This window comes from Sparus aurata, chromosome 1 (assembly GCF_900880675.1).
Source record: "Sparus aurata chromosome 1, fSpaAur1.1, whole genome shotgun sequence".
Classification (NCBI taxonomy): Eukaryota; Metazoa; Chordata; class Actinopteri; order Spariformes; family Sparidae; genus Sparus; species Sparus aurata.
In genome coordinates, this window is record NC_044187.1 from 34,847,488 (window position 1) to 34,869,376 (window position 21,889).

The following is a 21,889-nucleotide window of genomic DNA, read 5'->3' on the forward strand; positions in this document are numbered from 1 at the left end:
TGCACTTCACCCACTGGGGGATGCTCAATTTGAACCTGTGTGAAGACAGAGTCTCGACAGCTGACTAACACTAGGGGAAACAGCCAGCGCTCTCAGGCAGCACAGTGTCACATTTACCATCAGAAGCAGTTAAAAACCCCAAACCACATGCCACAAACAGCCAGTCTGTTAGTGTAAACTCCTGAAATAGTCCCGCTACGCTATGGCTGCATCCCAAAGGGGGAAAATATTTGGAAATTCTGTCCTTTCAGCCCCTTCAGACAAATAAAAAAATGATCCTAAGCTGTGGACAGAGATTTGTCTCTGGGTTTCAGAGTGCTAATATGTGCCATTTTAAAATGAGTTTTCATTTAAGTTGTTGGTCGCTAGAACTTTTATATCACATTACCATTTGCACATATTGCTTCCACATATTTGTCCATTATTTGTATAGCTTTGTTGTCTTTGTCCTTATGTTATGTCCAGTCCAGTGTTGTGTTCGTGTCCCATACTTAGCCAATAAAGCCCATTCCGATGTAGGAACTGAAAGTCAAGCAGTTGGACCTCTATGAGTCATTTTAGGGACAAAGGCAAGGTTGGATTGCCAACCTGGCAACACTGCTGACTGCCAACACCAGTTCCCACTGTGTGTCAACATATCGTGCATCATCCTAAATAAACTTGAGGCAGATCAAATAAAACAAACAACGTAGTTTGATGACCATGTGAGGTAATGTGGGATCATGGGAGTTATTTTGAATGTGGGGATGTATGGAGCCAGATCAAGGCTAAAATTCAAACGTTTATCAGAATCAAATCAATACTTCAATTCTGATATTCTTTTGAATGAAGAATTTATCTTTCATTTTCACCTATATAATTTCATATTTGAGGTCTCATGCAGATATCATGTTTTCACATTCAAATTAAATGTTTTTGGTGTCAGATTTTTGGCCCTGATCTGGCGTGGGGGGCGTGGCATCAACGTGGGATTGTGAGTGACAGCATAATACAGAAAGCTCAGGGGCCCTCCCCCAGTTATGTTTCAGGAAATGTGGTTGAGAGAAATATGATTCCACACTGTTTTCACCTGATTAAATTAAGTGATGCCCAGGAAAAAGTTACATTTAACAAGCTGTTATAAACCACTCTTGGCAATTATCAATATATAAGGGCAGTCAAATATGCCAGATTGTGTAGTTTAACAGCCACGCTTTAGAGAATGATGTTTCCCATTTCCACATGAGACTGTGAACGCAGCGCAGCACCGCAGATCACAACGGCGTCCACCTCACCAGGACAACCTGCTGGTGCAGACACACAGGTAAGATATGTCTTTAGAAGAGGGATTGTGGAAAATGATCCTAAATATTGTAATGCTGGGTCAAACAGAAAGGCATCTTTATGTGGCGAGTTTGTCAAAGCTGGAAGCGAAGCACGAGGTTAGTAATGTGTAGCTCAGGCTTCCGTCTTAAATTGTCTTTGTGAACATCTGTGTTTCAGTCAGTTGTGCAGCAGCACAGCTGGTGTGAGCACAGAATCACAATACATTTAAACAATAAAAAAAAATCTGCAATAAAGTGCGATAAAAAAAAAACCACAACATTCATTAACAGCAGCTAACAGCATGAAGCTAGTTAATGCTAACCTTATGCTCAGTTTATAGCTTTGACAAACTCCCTACATAAAGACGTCATGAAAAAATACTGTACACACGGGGTGCACAGAGAACAAGGAGGGGGTCTAGCAGCTTATTTTTGCCCTGGGGCCTAATGAAGGGTTTTTAATCCGGCCATAGTATTGCCTTCTATTAAGCATCAGACATTGATTAGTATGAATGAAAATGTGGGAACAGGCGCACGGGAGAAGACATGGGAAATTCCTGAGCTATGAAATGACGGTCGGTGAAGACAACAGTTGCTGAGTGACTGTCTGTGGGCAGAGTCTCTGATTGGTTTTCACGCTGATCACTTTTGGACAGAGATGACAGAAATCAGAAGTCTGTGTTTTCACTTTTATGACGCTCCCTGACATCATCAATCCGGTTGGTTTCATTCTCTCTGCACAACACATGGGTGCAGAGTGAGAATGAAGCTGTGTGAGTGTGTGTGTGTGTGTGTGTGTGTGTAGAGGTAAGTGATTCTCGGCATGGGCTGATGTTAAAGCCATGGATGGAGTCAACGGGAAACTATGTGTTTGGTTTTGACACACAGACACATGCAGAGAGTGCTTTCACAGGGTTAGTGAGGACGGAAAAAACTGTGAAGGAAATTAAAAGTGGGACAGCTTTCAGTGTTTGTTTCTTAGTTGACTTCTAATCCTAGTCTCCTTTAAATCTTCAGCTTTAAAAGTGGGTTTCACTACTTCATCTGCAAGCCAATGAGTGAACTGAGAGGATGCAACCGGGTGAAGGTGAGTTCTTGAGACTCAGTGTGCAATAATAGTTTTAGGTCACTTGCTTGCTAAGATTTTACACAATAAAATGAGAGCTGTAGCTGCTTTAAGAATATGCTGTAATTTAAATGTAACATGGTGCATTATTTACTTCTATTATCATTATTATTATTATTATTTTATTTACTTTGCCTATGAGAGATGGACAGAAGACAGAAGTTTGACCACTCATTTAAGGATTCTGAAATTCCAGAAATGCAGCATGTTTGTGGAAAAACAGGGGAAACGGCATCCACAACACAATTCCCCAATGTCCGCCTTAAAGACAACTGGTTGTCTTTGAACACGACAGGATCTGCTGGAGTCTCTAAAAAACACAAATGTGAATGCTTGAAAAAAGTAAGAATGAAAAAATAGAAGCAATTGTCAAGCCCTTTTCTGAGCATACTAGCTGTTATTCATCAAGCGCCATCAAGATATCATGGCATTAACGTCTCAGATTTCGGAACATTTATGAACAGCAATGGAGGAGATGTTAAAGGAGAACTTTGGTCGATTTAAACATGCAGCTTCATTGCTCAAGCTACCCTTGACTTGCCAGTACCGAAGATGCGAACACATTTGGTCCAACCATTACAGAGCTCCGTGAACGGAGACTTAGCATTGAACGCTAACAGCATGGGGTCAGAACTTTGCACTGTGTTTTAAGCGTCTTAACATGCTCCACATCTCACACCAAAAGTTATGCAACATCAGCAGACACCTTAGCACACAGCACTGTAGCGTGTATGACTCAAACTGAATAAAAAAGTAGTTAAAATAGTGTGTTTGTGCAAGGAGCTACTTACCTGTTTGTTGACATCCGTGTGTTCCGGTAGCTAGACCAAACTAGCATATCCATCAAGTGTGCACTTAACAGGCTTAACAGGCTATTGCAAGGCTCATAGCTCATGACAGGCTGTAATATGGACATGTACATTATGAACAGAAACACGAAAATGCTGGATTACGTTTCCGTCTCCGCCAGTGAGGAAGTAAGTGCACGCTCGAAGGATTGACTAGTTTGGTCGAGCTACCGGAACACACGGATGTCAACAAACAGGTAAGTAGCTGCTTGCACAAACACACTGTTTTAACTACTTTTTTATTCAGTTTGAGTCATACACGCTACATTGCTGTGTGCTAAGGTGTCTGCTGATGTTGTATTACTTTTGGTGTGAGATGTGGAGCATGTTAAGACGCTTAAAACACAGTGTAAAGTTCTGACCCCATGTTGTTAGCGTTCAATGCTAAGTCTCCGTTCGCGGAGCTCTGTAATGGCTGGACCAAATTTGTTCGCGTCTTCGGTACTGGCAAGTCAAGGGTAGCTTGAGCAATGAAGCTGTATGTTTAAATCAACCGAAGTTCTCCTTTAACAATTACTAATTGTGGCTGTTTGTGGACACCCAGAGCTATATGATAACACATCCACTCATACCACGACAGGATAAAAGGAAGCTGGCATGCAGGGAAATGATTAAGAAAGTCAGACTACCTGGTAAGTCATGGAAATATGACTTGGCACAGCGCAGCCCTGTTCAATCCTAACTCCATTCAGGGAACAAGTATTTTAAAAGTTGTTTGCTTGTCGTCTAGCCGACAGACCTGAATAGCCTGAAATCAGGCGTTTTTTACAAGGCGGCATTACGATGTTGTTATTTCGGCTTCCTTTTGACCCATTTACTGCACACAAACACACAAATACAGGCTACATAGAATCTGTAGAGTTATAATGAAAGGCTGATTCAGACAGCAGCAGCAAAGAGGAAACAGATTTAGCTCATTATTTACACAGAAATAGACCATTTAACAAAAACAAACTGGGTTAAAACAACAATATAATATGAATGAGCATATTGAGTGATAGTGGAAAAACGAAAGGAAAAGAAAACTGAAGAGACAGAACAGAAAGAGGGAAGGGCCAGAGATGAAGGGGAGTGTGTGTGTGTGTGTGTGTGTGTGGGGGGGGGGGGGGGGGGGGGTTATTACTCCTGTTAGTATGTTTGTCAGGCTGCCATTAAGTACAGCTGCCATTCTTTATTTCCAACACTCCTACAATATATGGCAGAAAGACAGGGAAAACTGTTGAAAGGCAACCCCACTGTTATGTTTCATCAATCAATCCAGTTATATCGACTACATTTCCTAAGAACATGAAGAATTTCTAATATCTCTTACGGATGCTGGGAGACGGGAGTTCAAAGATTGTCATTGTTGTTATTTAGAAGGTACTGTAGCGTACAACATAACATTTAAATATGAGTAATGTTGGCTTAACCTAACAACAGCTGATAATAGCTATACTCCCTGCGTCAATACAGAGATTAATCAATCAATTTACTTTAAGTGTTGACTATGTGCAGCAGCTGATTTTTATAAAAGTGACAAATGAATCAACAATATATATTGAGTGTCATGTAAAGCTAGCTTAACCACACTATGTAAGGGATAATGCCCGACGAGGTGTTCATAAACAGGAGTTAATGGACGACGCGGAGGCCTATGAACCGTCAGACGTGCAGCGGAGGACGGTTGCCTCCGTGAAGTCCATTAACACCTGTTTATGGACACCTCGAGGGGGATTATCCCGCTTATACCATGGTCACTTGCCAAAGAAAAGAAATTTGGACCATTAATTTACATTTTCTTGCGTGTTACAGTCAAAATATAAAGTTTTTTACAAGCCGGAACTTAGTTTCCCTGGTAACGCCTGAGGGTTTGACTAATACCTGGAACAGTCATTATCCTCCCATAAGGTTCTTATGCAACGGAGACGTTGTTCACTCCTCCAGTAAATAGGACGGACCATAGATACGACTTGGCAACGGGAGATATTCTAGTCCGCTCAGCGATGAGCCAGCAAGCTAACGCTATGCTAGCAAGATTCAAAGTCAATAACATTGCGCACGGTTGACAAACAGTAAATATAATTTGACAGTATGCTAGCTAACACGATTAGCTCGCTAACCAGTCATGTCATTGTCCCTAAATCAATAGCAAGATTTTCACGAACAAATGACCGGCCGTGTGTAACGCTACTGTGGCCGCAGCCTGAAGCAGAGAGCTGAACAGCGAACGGGATGTGAGATTATTCGCGTATCAGTAAATTTAGAGGGGAATTGTACTTTCTGCAGCTTGTGTGTTACAGTGAGGTTCAAGTCACTGTCTGGGTTTTGTCGGTTCAGCCGATTAATTGGTCTTTTTTTTTACATCAAAACGTTACATCGAGTTTTTTTGGTTTTTTTACGTAATTATCCACTCGATGAAATAACCTGCCACACATTACTCTGGCCATAGGGCTAGAAAATACGGGCTAGCATGACATCTTTGCAGTCCCAGGGTAACGTTTAAAAGTCGGAAACAGCTGACTTTCCAGTAGGCTTACAACTATTGCATTCAAGTCGTATCGCATAGCCAGACCTCTCTCCTCCGACCTATTTTCAGTTTATCTATGATGGGGATAGGGCACTGACAACAGCCAGGCAGGCAGGATCAGAAACCCTTCTGCTGATGTAACATCACTTAACACTATCCGTACCAATGTGGCATTCTCGCTTCCAAATAATCCAGCCACATCTAGTCTGGGGTAGCCTAGATAGCACTAACGCTAACAAGCTATTCTGCTTGTCTGTGTACTGTTTTCTCACCACAACTTGTTGCCTAAGGTATTAAAATGTTCCCACCCTGTCCCATGTGTGAACGACAAACAGATGGGCTGTATGGAGCTTAATGTCGAGTGACAGATACCCACATTTGGAAATGTGAGGGAAAACTCAACTACCATACTGAAATTCTGAAAGGATTTTTAAAAGTGGTTTAACGGTGCTGTCATGAAGAGTTGAAATGGATACAATAAGATACTTTGGAATCATTTTGAAGATTAGGTAGCTGCCAGTAATAAGCGTGCTATCTTTTTATAATCACATTTTGTCAATTCTAAAAAAGAGGTAAGAGAGTAAAACAAACATGTCAGATGCATCGTGCTCTCTTTGCTGTTGAGAGTTATTCTCACTTCCAGGAGAGAGCTGCTGTATCTTCTTCATCGTTTAGCTTCCTATACAGTAGGCCACAAGTAGACAAGCTACCACGGCTACCAAAAACTAGCCTCCAACGCTTTCGTCTGGCTCCATCTGTCATGTGACCCTCACCTTGCAGTTTGTAGCAGTCCATCGAGAACCTCTCATAACAGCTACTGCTACTCAGCTAAACTAAGATACTTTCCTTTTACCAGGATCATTTTATAGTTCGTTTACTTGTCTTTATTATATGGGGCACATATCTCTTGTATACATTCTAACATGGTTAGTTATTTTAAGTCCAATTCTGGTCTAAATTTTGACTAGACATGACGTTACTAGGTTTTGGCTTTGTTAATGATGCAAGTGATTCACCCTGCTGTCTGTGAGTTTTAAACACATGCTGAGTGAGCCTTTCCCAGACAAACACATTTGATACACAGAGGTAGCTGATGTCTTTTACTTTCTCTTAGCAACCCATCCATCTTTCCTTACCTTAAAGAAGCTGCCGCTCCTGTCCGTGAGGCCACAGGGAGGATTACTGGGCGGTGTGCTGGAGGCCATGTTGTCTTCCTGCCCACAGGACTGGGTAACTCTCTCGTCTGGGTGCTTGTCGAGGTATGGGACAGCGTCTGCAGGGGCCGGAGCTCTGTGGGTCAGAAAACACACTTCAGCTGTGGTGCAGCCAGAGGAAATTCCTGCTTTGGCCACAGCCAGTATTATGGAGGTGCCGGTCTGTTGGAATGCTTTGACTCTCAGTCTCTCTTTCTCCTCTCCCCCTCTCGTTTTGCCTTCTACACATTCACCTCTCCATCTCCTTTCGCTTTCCTGCCTCCTCTCTCGTCGTCCCTCCTTCCACTGGCCCCAGCTCAGATAATCACCATCAGTCCTTTTCATCTCATTACAACCCTCATCTTATTTTTGGCGTGAACCTCCGTCCTCTCATTACCTGTCTACCCTGTTTCCTCCCTCTCTCCCACATTTTCACTCCCTATACTTTTTTTCCTCGCATGTCCTCATACGCACATAATTCATTTTCCATCTCGGAGAACCTCGGTGCCAGCACAGCTGCCCTTCTCCCCACACATCGTAACAAAAAGTTTTAGGGCTGTGTTGCTTCGGTAATCCTCGATGCTATGTTGAAGTCCCCCAGTTTGTAAATGACTCTCCAAATCAGTCCATAGTGAGCAGTGCTTTAGTACTTTCCTGCCCATTTTTCGTTTCTCTCTCTCTTAACTCAGTTTCTTTTTCGACATCTTCATCTCTGTTTGTCTATCTGTGAATAATTTGTCTTTGTCTCTCCCCTCTCCTCTCCTCTCCTCTCCTCCCTCTTCCCCTCCCTCTCTCCTTTCCTCCCCTCTCCTCTCCCTCTCCTCTCTCCTCCCCTCCCTCCCTCCCCTCTCCTCCTCCTCTCCTCTCCTCCCTCCCCTCCCCTCCCCTCCCTCCCCTCCCCTCTCCTCTCCTCCCCTCCCCTCCCCTCCCCTCCCCTCCCTCTCCCTCTCCTCTCCTCCCTCTCCTCCCCTCCCTCCCTCCCCTCCCCTCTCCTCTCCTCCTCTCCTCCCCTCCCCTCCCCTCCGTCTCACTATATTCCCCTTTCTCTCCAGACAGGTTATAACTATTAGTCCTGCCTTTCCCTGCCTGGCAGAGATTCACAGCTCCCACAGACTGGAGAGATGCTCCTTTCATCCCTCAGTCCACACATGCACTTTTCATCTGACACAGGAGGGAAGCTATCACCCCCACCAGCACAGGCTCAGGGGGGGGGGGGGGGGGGGGGGGGGGGGGAGGAGTAACAAAACACAGATATGGCAGAGAGTCAGGACTCAGGACACACACTTTCAGGCAGCTGAATGCGAAAGTTACTATTTCATTAAAAAAACATTTCCCAAAAAAAATGTGAGCACAAGGTAAACTCCAAACTGTCTACTTTGGCTTAGTGTTAAGACACGGTAAAGGACATGGTTGGGTCATGTTTGCGATATCCAAAATACTTACATCTTAATTGCATAAAGATTGTACTATTATGAAACTGTATACTGTACAGTTGTATAACTGTATTCAAATCGGCAGAAATATCCTGACGCACTGACTGACATTTTTATCTCCCGAAACAACAGACAACAGTACAAGAGAGGAAAATATACCAGTGTGACATTAATACGTGATATTCAACGAAAATGTAAAAGAGTGAACAGCTAAAGAAGAGTGCAAACGCCTGAAATTCATTCATGTCGATTCATAATGAAGCTACTATGTTATCAAATGAGTTCATGTGATACGAAATGTCTCCTCCGTAGTGCCAACGAGCCGGCTGTGCAGCAAATGCTTGAAATTCGCGCACGTCATTGTTGTGTTCGTCACAGCTACATATGAGGATTAAAAGGCAGACACACAGCTTAACGTACTGTTTACTGCTGGATGGCAGGTTACAGGCAGGGCAGCACACATATCACTGCGCACATAATCACCAATCAGATCCGCTGTAGGATGCCAAGGGAGTTCTACAGCGAATAGACTCTGAATAGACTCTGCATCAAAAAGTGAGTCTGTACACTACAGTCGTGTCTGTTGTTATGAAACGTAAAAATTACATCAGGTTCAGGAGTTTACAGCACTGCCAGTTCTGGGCTATATTAAAAGAAATCCAGTCCAGCATATGGTGATGTACAGGGGCGGTTCTAGGGGGGGGGGGCCAACAGGGGCCATTGCCCCCGTAACTCCGAGTCTGGACCCCCCTGTGGCCCCCCCGACAGGGAGTCTGCATCAATAATACAATGACAGATTTCTTGCATGGATTTTGTTTTGAAGGGAAAAGCAGAAATAAAGTGTCTCAGCATTTTACTTCACAATCAACATTGCTGAAATTGTAAACACTGTTTTGTCTGAATGAGGGATTTATCTTTTTTCCAGGTTGTATGTGCCCCCTAACAAAAACGCCGGCCCCAACCTGGCCCCCCTATTAAAACTGGTCTAGAACCGCCACTGGTGATGTACTTTACCTTTCTGAGGTGCACTGGCTCAGCAGGGGAACTGTCTTGAAGAGATTTTGGAGTTAAGAGCAGAGATGAAAAAAAATAATGGAAGATGGCAGAATAGATGTTCCTGAATTGATGATCCAAAATTGGATCATGGATCTTGCATTCCTAGTGAACACAAGAGAGGAGCTGAACATCATTTACCTGAAGCTGCAGGGCCCTGGTCAGCTCATCACAGCAGCTTATGGAAGTGTGAAAGCTGCCTCCACAAAACTCAGATTGTGCAAAACCCTGCTGTCTGCAAACAACCTCTGTCAAAGAAGAAACCATGAGCCAAAATGTTGATGAAGGTTCTCAGTCATACAGGTCACAGTGATTTTAAGTGGTGTATCGTAGGCAACTGGAAGTTTAAGTTTAAGAGGTTTCACATCTCATCCAAGAGGCTTCTTCAGCTCTAACCATAAGGAGGGGAAGTGCAGGGTTTTAAACTCCGAGTCGTTAAGGACGCGTGTGAGCTCTGAGTCTGAGAGTTGTTAGGGCCGCGTGGTGGCCATTGACCCGACTGGCCTTCACGTGGGATGTTAGGTGAGCCCAGATGTGAATGGTTGTTCAGCTGTCTTGGGAGAGAACTCAGGACTGCACTGTAGGATAAGTAATGTCTTGGAACACCTCCTCTGTTTGAAGACGGTCGTTCCAGTTTGACATAGATGGATTATTTTACTCCTCTTTCAAACCATCTGTCTTCTCTAGCCAAGACGTTACATTGTTGTCCTCACAGGAATGATGTTTGTCCTTCGGATGTGAGTGGACAGCAGAGTGTTGACCTGAGGAGTCGGCCCTCCTGTGGTGTGCCATTCACTCATGGAGAGGCTGTTTTGTCTCCCTCATGTACAAATCTGTGCAGTCCTGTCTGCAGTGAACAGCATAAACTACATCCCTCTGTTTCTGCCTGGGTGTTTTGTCCTTAGGGTGGACAAGTTTCTGCCTCAGCGTGTTGGTGGGTTAAAAGTGAACCAGAATATGATGTTTATTAAAAGTTCCTCCTGAGTTTCTCAGATGTTCCCCTGACATAAGGAATGACAATGTTGTCACGTTCTGTCTTCTCCTCCTCTCTGACTGCTCTGGACCTTTTAGTGGTTTTGACAAAGGTCCAGTTTGGGTAGCCACAGGTTTTAAATGAGCACACCTGATGGGCTCCTGTTCCCTCTCCTTCCCCTCTTCCCTGATAGAGTTCTGATGACCCCCAGCTTGTGTTCCAGTGGGTGATGGGAGTCCAACAGCAAGTACACCTCAATTTTGAGGCTTCTTTCTTCTTCAGTGTGCACTGCACAGTCCAAGGAGGGCAGACTGTCTCCTCTGACAAGTTAATTTTCACATTTAATTAAATTAATTTTAATTATTGATCACTGAAGTCATTAATCAAGCAATAATCTCATTCACTCTCTGCTCACAGCTTCTCTTCATTTCTCTTCTCTTTCTGTCATTTGTTGATGATGGTCGGACAAAAACAATTTCATGACACTTTATAGAGCAACTAATTAAGAAGTCATCTGAAAAAGTTAAATAAAAAAACAGATGACCAACTAACTGATTGAAAATAATTGTTCGCTGCAGCCTAAACCAAGTGTAAAGTGGTCAAATAATAAATCCATTCAATCAATCAAACAAGTACATTCTGATTCTGCAACATTTGTTGTGACCTGTGCAGACACTGTACCGGTTCCTGACTGTCTGAAAGAAGAACTGATAGTCTGGCACCATGGTTTCATTTCCACAGACTGATGAAAGTTGGAGAAACACGAGCACAGAGGGGCTGAGGGAAATTTAAAAGTTTCACTTTATGAAACCCACCGAGACTATTTCCTGGGAATCGGCTAGTGACGGCTCTGCGAGTTCTTCTGCTGTTGATTCTGTAAAAGATCTGAAATTGATGACGGCTCCACCTGGGATGAACCAGAAGGCATGCTGGGTATTGTAACAAACATGACCTCCCAACAGTGCAGCTTTTATCTTGCGCTTGGCAAAACCAACCATGGGAATGTCCTGAACACCCTCACCCCCCCCCCGACAAAACACTCCAATCACATCAACCTCTCAACCAATGAAACAAGGTTTTTATTCGTAGACAAGCTGCCATGTGTGTGTCTCTTTGTGTGGAGTCTGTGTGTGTTTGTGTGTCTGAGAGCCTGAGTGTACACCCCTCCCTCACAGAACCACAGACAAGCCCCCTGCCGCTGTGACACAGATACACATTGTTCATAAGGTAAACACACACACACACACACACACGCACACACACATTAACACCTCAGATGGTTAAAACTAGCATATGAGAAATTTACAACCAGTTAAATGTCAGAGACACCTATGTCAATAAAGATATAAAGATAAAGAGGCAGGATGAGAATACACCACTCACACACACGGATACACACACATATTCAGACTTCATTGTGTTTTGTATTACAGTAATAATACAAAGGAGACACAGCAAGACTTCATTAACCTCTGTGGTATGTATGTGTTAAAGCCTGCACTGATGGTGGTTTGTCAAACAATTCCAACAATATCTGTCACATAAATCTCCTGTAAGCCTCCATCAAACTTTATTCAATTGAGAAACAAGAGACTTCCCGCTTTGAGCTGACCGGCGTTGTTGCTGCTCCCCGACAGTCTCTCTGTCCACCCTTGCAAAACAAAGCAAAACCAACAAACCCAACAACCACATTTGTTTAAACAGTCAAGACAACATGAAGCACGGCTCCTTGTGTCAGTTGTGAGATCCTGCGAAGACGAGTGTTCGGCTGACAGGGTTCACGCCGCTGTCAGAGCAGCGGAGTGTGAGGAGGGGGCTGCAGGCAGCTGCACAAACCACTGCAGACAACAACTCCCACACGTGGGTCATGTTATCGCCCCGAGCAGTGCAACATGAGGATGTGTGCGTGTCCACGAGACAGAGGGAAGGATTGAGAGAACGATTTTGATTTTTATACACTGACTTTGACCGTTTATTTCAAAAGAGACTTCTTTAAAAAGTTTTGACATGAGCCATTGAGGCGTGTCAACAGCTCCACAAATACACATTTCCACATCTCACCTCTTTAGTGTTCAGGTATTTATAAATCTGCAGTAAAACCACTTGAGAAATCATGGGCTTCCTGGGGGCCTATAGTACAAGAATATGGTTGAGTTTGCTAATGACAATTAATGTTAATCAGGGCTGCACAATATTCCGTTTGAGCATCGTCATCGCGATGTACGTGTGCACAATAGTCACATTGGAGGGCCTGCGATGTAGGAGGCAAATGAACTCATCTCATTTCAAGGGTACCTGACACACACTGCGCATGCAGTCTGCCAATCATTAGTTCTCATTCAGTGTCCCGAAGCAGACCATGCCCCTGCACATGGAGTGAGTCGCTGGTAACAACATTGAAAAATGAGCAACAACAAGAGAAAAAAATTTTGGAAAACGAAGCTTCAGTTATCTGGAATTGGGGCGGCTGTAGCTCAGTGGGTAGAGCTGAGGACCAGTAACCAGAAGGTTGCTGGTTCGAATCCCTGGCTCCCGGGGCGGGACTGAGCTACATGCCGAAGTATCCTTGAGCAAGATACTGAACCCCAAATTGCTCCTGATGTGCAGTTGGCACCTTCGTGGCAGCCACTGCCATCAGCAAGGGCCCTGCGATGAGCTGGCGACTCGTCCAGTACCCTGGCCTTCGTCCATAGAGTCACTGGATTTGGCCCCAGTAACCCCCGCTTCACCTTAAAAAAGGAAGTACAAAGCGGTAACATCACCCGCAACCCTCATGGAGAAAGCGGAAGAAAACGAAACGAAACGAAGTTAACTGGAATTACTTCGGCTACAAGAAGGATGATATTGACCAAACACGTGTTCTGTGTCGACAGTGTCTTGCATCTGTTGCAACAACGAGAGGTAACACAACTAATTTGTTTGACCATTTACGTCGGTACCACACAGCTCAGTACAACAAAAAAGGGTAAGGTTAATTGTCCACAAGATAGCAGCATAACATAAAGTGCTTTTTTTCCCCTAATGTAAATAATTGTTAATAATAAATCTATGTAGAAATGGATGGGACAGCTTGCAGTCAGATGGATTTGTTTTTGAATGCCACCCTTCCTCATTGAGATGTTATCCCTGTGCATTCCCTGTGTTAGCATCTATGTTTGATCCTGTTTTTGTCTAAATCAGCCTCCGACTGACTGGTTCATCAGCTTTCAGTGGCCAGCCCTAGTTCTACCAGCATAGTCCTCTGATTGTGTCAAACACTGACAGATAATTTATGGAGCATAATGTGGCACCGACGTTCAGCAGTTTTTAATTAAATGCCTTTTGCTCATTTGGTCACTGCCAGTGCGGTGGATAGTCTTTATTGACAGAATATTAACAAGCTTTATAACGGAAAACATGTCCACGACTCTGTGTCTGACTCGGGCACAGTCTCAGAGCCTGACTGCATTCACAGCAGTTGTAAAAACTCCAGAAAACTAGGGATCATCTGCAAGTTTAAGGGCTGACAGCATATTCTCTGGTGTAACGTGCATGAACTCAGCAGCAACAACACACACAACTCTCTCCAGCTGTAAACTCTACCCAATGTCAACCACAGGCAAATAAGACACATTGATAGGATTGCTGTAAAAGATCTGTAGCTACTGTACAGTGTGTATATAATGGTTCTACCAAGTTACAGATCGATAGAAAATGTAATAAAAAAATAGAGAGCATAACCTTTTTAATATGTTGTAGTCTTCATAACTCGAGTTTCAGGCTGAGTCCGCACTGACTTGGCAGTCGGTTGAGAAGCTCTGTTTTATGTTAATGAGGGTCCTCACAAGTACACACATACAAGTGTGTGTGTGTGTGTGTGCGTGTGTGTGTGCGTGTGTGCAGCCGCGAGACTAGAATTTGGGTCAGTGGTTCCCAGTAAGTTCAGCTGAACTGACTGGCCCATGTTGGTTAGAGGGGAAAGAATTTGGTTCATACAGGAATCTGATCACTCACATGCTTTCATTAAAGGACAGAAGGTTAGGATTACTTAAAATTTTCCATTCAATGTTTATGGACCTTCCGTCAGTTGAAACCAACAACACGCGAACACTAAAAATCATCAGTGAATAAATCCAACTGAAGAGAGTTAAGAGTGTCTCTGGCCTGAATCATGGCGAGGAACTGTGTCAGGCACCAGCACTGCCCAGCCCAAACTTTCCACACTGAAGGTCAGCGAGAAAAGCCTGGGCTGTTGTCACTGGGCTACTCCCCTTTAAATTATTACCAGGAACACTGGAAGAGTGCAAGAGAGGGAGGAAAGTCGGTGCCGATAGGATGGGAACTTCCAAATGAACAGAAAGTATTATAATTACCGCGTAGAGTCATGGAGGAGATGTGGAAGACAGGCAGGGGATAAACATACAGCTGGAAGTAGGCCAAGCCTTGCTGCAACCAAGGACAGACTACCGGCCAGGCAAACTGAGCTACTGTCACCCTGACGGGACCCAAATCCCAGGTTTCTGCGACAAGTAGATTGGGGCATTTTGATTTATTGGGAATATACTTTTGTATATGCACAACAAATTAACAGTCTCATCAAAAATGCTGAGGGCCTTAAACTTAAAGAAGTTTTGGTAAATACGTTTATTTGCTTTTTTGCCTGGAGTTAGAAGACAAGACGAATGTTTCATCTATCGGCGACAGTCTCAACCCATCAGCGGTTGATTTGTTGGAGTCGATATTTCGGTCTATTATTGACTAGAGATGCACCGATCCAGTTTTTTCTCATCCAATCCCGATACCGATACCTGGGCTGAGCGTATCGGCCGATACCGATCCGATACCGTTGTTGAATTAATAATAAACTGTATACCTTCCACCATGTGAAAGGGACTAAAGGCACCAGGCTTTCCTAATTAAGACAAAATAATCAAACAGTTACTGAACATTGTAAACAAGTGTAACATTAATAATAATAATAATAATAATACATTTAATTTATATAGCGCCTGTCAGGGTACCCAAGGACACACAAAGTGGAACAAACAAAACAAAGAATGAATGGAGCGCCTGTCAGTCAGCACGGAGGGAACACTAGCACTGAAGTCAGTAGCACCGTCCGTGTACAAACTAGAGTCTGGAGGCTCCGTCCACACAGCAGGGGCGACGCAGGAGACCAAGAGATCCAATCCAAGCCATGAAGCCTGGGGTGAAGTGACAGCAGGTGCTCCTGCACTGAACACCTGAAGACCCCGCCAGCAACGGCAAAGTAGCAACCATCCAGCATCGCTGCGAGCCGGGGAAGACCGCAGCAGCAGAGGAGGAGACAAAGCAGCCCGGCGGTGAATAACCTTGAGGTTCTGGTGGAGGGAGGACCAACGATGGACAGCCCACATAGTATTGAGTACGCTGGTTTGAAAGTTAGCGTTGCTAGGCTAACAGCTGATCGGTGAGGCTACTAGCTAATCAGCGAAGAAATGTGACGTGAGTAAGTGTAACGTCCTGCAAACAGGAATACAAAATAAAACTTAGCAGCTGAACCTGAGAATAAACTAATAAAGAGTTGGTCAAACAACAACTTGTGCTCTTCCAGCATGCGACACACTAACGCTGACGAATGACGTAGGATGTGCTGCGACGGAGAAGAAAAAAAAAAAACTGGATCGGTCCGTGGATCTGTTCATTTTACCGATCCCGATCCAGCCGTTTTGTCAATATCGGGGCCGATATCTGATCTTGATATCGGATCGGTGCACCCCTATTATTGACATTTCATTTTGCTAAACTAATGGTGCGCCTCCTTGAAAATTTTACTCAACAAATGATTAAGCTGTAAGCACAGAAACACAGGAACGCGCAGGATCTGTGGTTTTCGTTCTTATTAGAAAGGAGTCCAGGAGGAGCTAAATTGAACCTATGCGCCAGATAAAACTCTTGCAACGTGCAGCATTACATGTACATTTTTGGGGGGCACAAATCTGCTTCATCCCGGCACGCTGAGGAGCGCCGGGATGAAGCTCTTGTCTGGTGAGAGCCAATCATCTCTCAGTATAAGCGTAGCACACTCATCGGGATGGTGTTGAATAGGCGCTGAATGAGAATTATTATTATTAAAAATATTTCTTCAAGGCTCTTCTAAGGGGCAACACTTTTCATGGTCAAGTTTTAATACCTGGATTATTTCTGTTGGTGTTTCACTTATATAATGCATATTAAATCACATACAAACTAACTGACACATAAAGTTCTATTTTGGTTGGATTGTGGAGCTCCTGGCAAAGTACGATAAACCAGTCATGCAGTTTGTGCACTGAGAGTGGGGGGGAGAGGGTGTTCAAATGGGGCCCACAGCCCATTTTCGCCCCAGGGTCCCTAGCCGTTTAATCTGACCCCGACTGCAACCGCCTAACTATTAAATCCCAAAATGTGGCAGGAAAGGAAGAAACCACATTGTCTGGTTGAGCTTAATGTTATTTCGGTTCTGGGCAGATACACAGCTCCCCAACACAATCTAAAAACATGACTAAAGCTCATATTCAGTGTGTCTAACTTCAGGGCCTGCTGCAGGATTACAGCAGACATCAGTGTGGCTCCTTTGAAAGCGCTCAGTGTTAACATCCCCCACAGGGACAGTTTATTCTCACAACGGTAACTTGAGTAGATGCTTCCTTATCCTGCCGGGATGACATCACTTTTCATGAACTTGTGGAGTTCTCTGCACTGCTGTGAACGTGCAGAGAGAAGAAGAATCTGACTGGAGTTTACTTTTAAATCTGAGGTTACAAAAATCACAAACAGGTAAAAGCAGAGAAATCTGAAACATCTCTCTGAAATGATCAAAATAAAAGCAACTACAAGAAAGCAGATGGCCACTGTGGATAAAAATAATATCAGCCTCATAACCCTAATCGACCACTTCAAGCTGCAAGCTTTTTTTTTTTCCTAAAAATATCTTTCTGCTGATTTAATTCCCCACAGCAGCTAATGGGGCTCTTTGTGCCAAAACTTCCTTAAAGCTAATCTCTCGAACAGATTCCGCAGAAGCTTAAAACAGGAAACTGACCCCTTCATTACACTGATAAACATCAACTTGGTGCACATTTCGAAAAAAAAAAGAGGGCTACAGAAAGAATAAAGCTGCAGAAGAGCATAACATGTGTTGCCTATAATCAGGTTCAGACAGGTCCTACATGCTTCAGAGCGAAAAAAGTTCACCTCGCTGAGAAGTTAGGTCTAGCTGCATGTATGTGTGTGTGTGTGTGTGTGTGTCAGTGTGTGTGGAGGGGTTCTGGAACACGTTGCCACTACATACCTTCAACATATGAATATTATAAGAGGAGAACAGCCTAAGCTTAATAGGTGAAGGTGTATGCATTTTGTCTTCATGTTGAAGTATATTTTAACTTTTGAAAAATATCCGAGCTCAAGTCTTGTTGTTTTGTGGCAATTTAATCTCCTACTTTTAATGTGTGCATTGGTGGCTGATAGTAAGAAGTATCATTCATTAAATGTATACACATAAAGCATATGCATTAGCTTAAGTGACTGACAAATGCTGCTAGCTATCCTTGGCTGTAGCTAGCATCCTTTCGATAATTAGCTAATGGCTCAGCTAGCAGTTGATGTGATGGTTCTAGTGTTTGCCTGGCCTGGGACTTGGGACTGGTCACCACGGGCAACAGTGGTCAGCTCAGATGGGTTTAGCAGTCTGAGTGAACATTTTGACGGTCAGTTTGAATACGGGAATACAGTATGGAGGTGATTTACAGCAGCTCTGTTTCGGACTATGTCTCCGGGGTCATTTGTTTTGATTGACTGTATGAAGAAATTATGTGAAGAATATTTACAAAATGTATAAACTGGGTGATGAGCAGACTTTTCCTCAGTTAATCTGTCACACCAAGTCATTACTTTGACTGTCTCTGGCACACTCCCTGCCCTAAATATCCTATTTATTGCTCAATGAGATGTCTTACTGCAACAAGGAATAAATCTAAATAGATCTTGCTTACACTATGTTACCAGCAGCTATCTGAGAAGAACAAATTGAGGCTATGGTGTGCTGACATTTGACGTTATAGGAGGTGGAACTAATGTACTGCTGTTAAACATTGTACATTACCTTTCTGTACTATTAGCAGCAGGACAAAATATTTATTATGGCCGGTTGTAAACTTTGGCGTTACTCTGACTTGTCAGATTTCCATCTTAGAAATGCATCACTTGTCCTGATTTCATTAAGTATTTTGTAGTTTGAAGTATGATCATCCATCCTTTATCAGGTTGTGGTTTAAAACTTCTCACAGTAATCTGATAAAGGTCTAAGTACCGAAACATTGTTGCCAATAAACCTAATCGCAAGTGAAGTGGACAGTGTGCAGGGGTCTAATTTTGTCGGCCTTCGGTCTCCTACGTACCTGTCGACCCTCAGGTGTACAAAAACTACACTCTGTAAACTTCTCACATTACAAATAGCTTGGTACGAAACAGCAACCACTCGCTCTTCTTCCTCTTCATTTTCTAACAGGTGCATTTTCGGGCAGCTGCCCACTAAATTTAAAAATGTGAAAGGTCCTCACTGGTGCCAGGTGTAACCATTCTGGGCTACTCTAGAAACATGCCGGTGCGACATGGCAGCATCCATGGAGGGGGACCCACTCCCTATGTAGATATCTTATTTTCAGGTCATTATAAACTAAATAAAACATACTTATGAATATTATATTCCGTTTTGCAACGCATGTTCTGATAGATGTTCTGAAGAGTAGAACCACTCTTCTGTTCTGTAAAATTTTGTGAGTTTATTTTGCTAATTTATAACCAGTGTTGGGGAGACTTAAACTACATGTAGTTGAACCACATAGCTTAACTACAATTTGCTGTAACTTGCTGGTAGTTAAACTACATTCATATTTTGTGCTCCGTCAAGTAGTTCAAATACTTTTTGGGTCATTTTTTTGTAGTTTAACTACTGAATTTACAAACTACAATTTTGGCCAATAACATAAAATATTTTTTTTTATAAAAAAAAAAAGAAAAGAAGACTTATATAATATACACTTATTTCATTTTTCTTTGATGACAAAGTGGATGAGGTGGAAGCCTTTTTGAAGTCACCAGATGAGTCCCCACAAAATGCTTTTAAATCTCTACCCAAAATGTCCAAAGTGTTAGTGAAGTTCAACACTGGTATCCCAGCCAGTGCAGCATGTGTGCAGATTTTTAGTGTTGATAAAAAAATGTTTTAGTGCCAAATGGAACCGGCTGTCTGATAAAAACTTTGAGAGACTGCTCATGTGTCGTGTCAACAAGCGATTCTGCCCTGGCATCTAGTTCTAGTAAGTGCCTCTGAAGTTCCTGTGATGTTGACCAAAAATGTCAGCTTTTGTTCTTTAACAAATAAAACTTGAGTTGAGAGGCTTATTTCTGCTGGAATGTGAATTTTTGTAGGCTATTATATTTTGTTTCATATACACCATTATGTTGATTTATTTAACGCTGAGTTAAATGAGTATAATGAGTATAAGTAGTTGCTAAAGCTACTTTTTTTTATTTTTTTTCCCCAGGCTGAACTACATGTAGTTTTACTGTTTATTACACTAAAAGCTGAGAGAGCTTGAGAAACCCAGCGACTTCAACTGATATTCATCATCCGGCTGAAACTCTGTGGGCTGTCAGCCGGGACATGGCCTTGGCTAACTTGTTAGCATGCTAACTTCAGAAGGGATGTCTTCCACACAGTTGAACACTCTGTTGATAGTGTTGGTTCATTATTTAAACACTTTAAACTACATTTCTGGCTGTATCACAAACATTAACAATTAAAGCCGGGGCACACCAATGATTTATACGTTCGCCTCTTTGGGTTGTGAATAAGTATAGGGAATGAGGAACAGTACAAAGCCAGTTTCAGTTCTGCGAGTATTTGTGGAAAGGATGTGACAGTTTTTCTAAATAAAAGGGTGAGGTCCAATGAAAACACCAATCATGTTCAGGGGAGTTTCTATTTAAAAGTCCCCGCCCAATAATTTTGTACCGATCCTCAAATAATTTTTAAAATCCCCTCGTATAAGGCCCGGAGGTTCTATGTAACCATATGGAAGTCGTATACCCAATGGAAAACCACTACTTTGAAGTCCCTATCAGAACTTACCATGCTGGGAAAAAACAGCACAGACCAGCACCAAAACACAACATATGCTGGTCTTGCAAGACCAGCATATGTTGTGTTTTGGTGTTGGTTCTGGTGCTGGTCTATGCTGGTTTTTCCAGCAGGGTGATGTGGTGTACAGCTACACACATGTACCTACTTTTACTAAAAACTATATATTAACAGTACATTTTTGAGGTATTTGTGCCAAATCCTGCAGGTCCAGGAGGGCTCACTCAAACAACACATGAGCAACAGCTGGCACAGATTACAGGGGATGTCTGTGATGTCTTCAGTCTGTCTCAGCCAACATGCACAACAGTCTAAACTCTGCGCAGCTACAGACTGCAGCTCTGGATGAAAGCACCACTCTCTGCCTCTCACAGCCTCAGTGGAGTCATCATGGTTTCTACTGGGACATTCTTCTGACCACTTAGTTCACTCTGTGCTCGACTCTCACTGCAGACACGCAACTCAAAACCTCAAGACGGAGGACAGCGCTCGTCGTCGAAGTTGTTGTCAGCAAAAAAAAAAAAAGAAAGAAAGAAAGAAAAAAAAAAAAAACCCAAAACATGTCATGCCATTAAAGTTTAGGAGGCCAGAAAAGAAAACGTTGACTCACCTTTAAGTCGTCTCCTTCAGCGCCTCAGACGTCCTCGGCTGTTCTCCCGTCATGCCCCGCTGACACAACTCATGGCCGCTGCGCTTGCTTTTGTCGTCGTTTCGTGAAGTTTTGGGGCGCAGACCATAGCGCCCTCGGTGTCTCCGCACTCGCTCGGTTACATGGTTTAATATCGGACCGAGACAGACAGACTGTGTTCAGACCACAGCGAGGAGAGGAGATGAGAGCGAGGGGAGGGAGGAGGAGGAGGTCAGACGCAGCTGTAACATGACTCCTCTGTCCGACTGCCAGAGGAGGTAGTGGAGATTTTGTTTTACCTAGGCTTCATCCGATTTCACCCCCCCCCCAAAAAAAAATTGCATCCACGTTTCCCTCACTTGGGTCCTTTCCTAGTCCCTCCCTCCCTCGAGGAATCCACAGGAGGAGAGAAGAGACGAAGGAAACATGTTTGAAGAGACATGGGACGCTGAAGTTTGTCAACCTTAAAAACTTTAGATTATGTAACATTCAAACATGGTTGTGTTACTGCTCATACACAAGTCAGTACATTCAGATGCATTTATGGTCTCGGAGGCACACAGGCTATGTGCTGTATGTGTGTGTAGCATGATGAAACATTCACCATACAGCCCTATGTGTTGTAAAATCTAAATAAATGAACCTTGATAGCCTTTAAAGGGCAACTCCACCAACTTTAGT

General features: G+C 43.3%; 1 protein-coding gene across 2 annotated transcripts in view; it reads right to left on the reverse strand.

Annotated features, from left to right (window-relative positions):
- The window catches only part of LOC115587084 (ras and Rab interactor 2), a 42,858-nt gene extending 21,341 nt beyond the window's left edge, over positions 1 to 21,517 (reverse strand). The window contains exons 1-2 of one of the 2 annotated variants that reach the window (XM_030426705.1): positions 21,191 to 21,516; positions 6,924 to 7,077 (exon numbers count right to left, since the gene is read on the reverse strand). In XM_030426705.1, coding sequence (XP_030282565.1) covers positions 6,924 to 6,992 — 69 coding nt within the window. In that variant the 5' untranslated portion in view covers positions 6,993 to 7,077; positions 21,191 to 21,516. Of the gene's footprint in view, positions 1 to 6,923; positions 7,078 to 21,190 lie in introns of both variants that reach the window. The other variant, XM_030426715.1, reaches the window with a different exon arrangement.
- Positions 21,518 to 21,889: the final 372 nt, after the last annotated feature.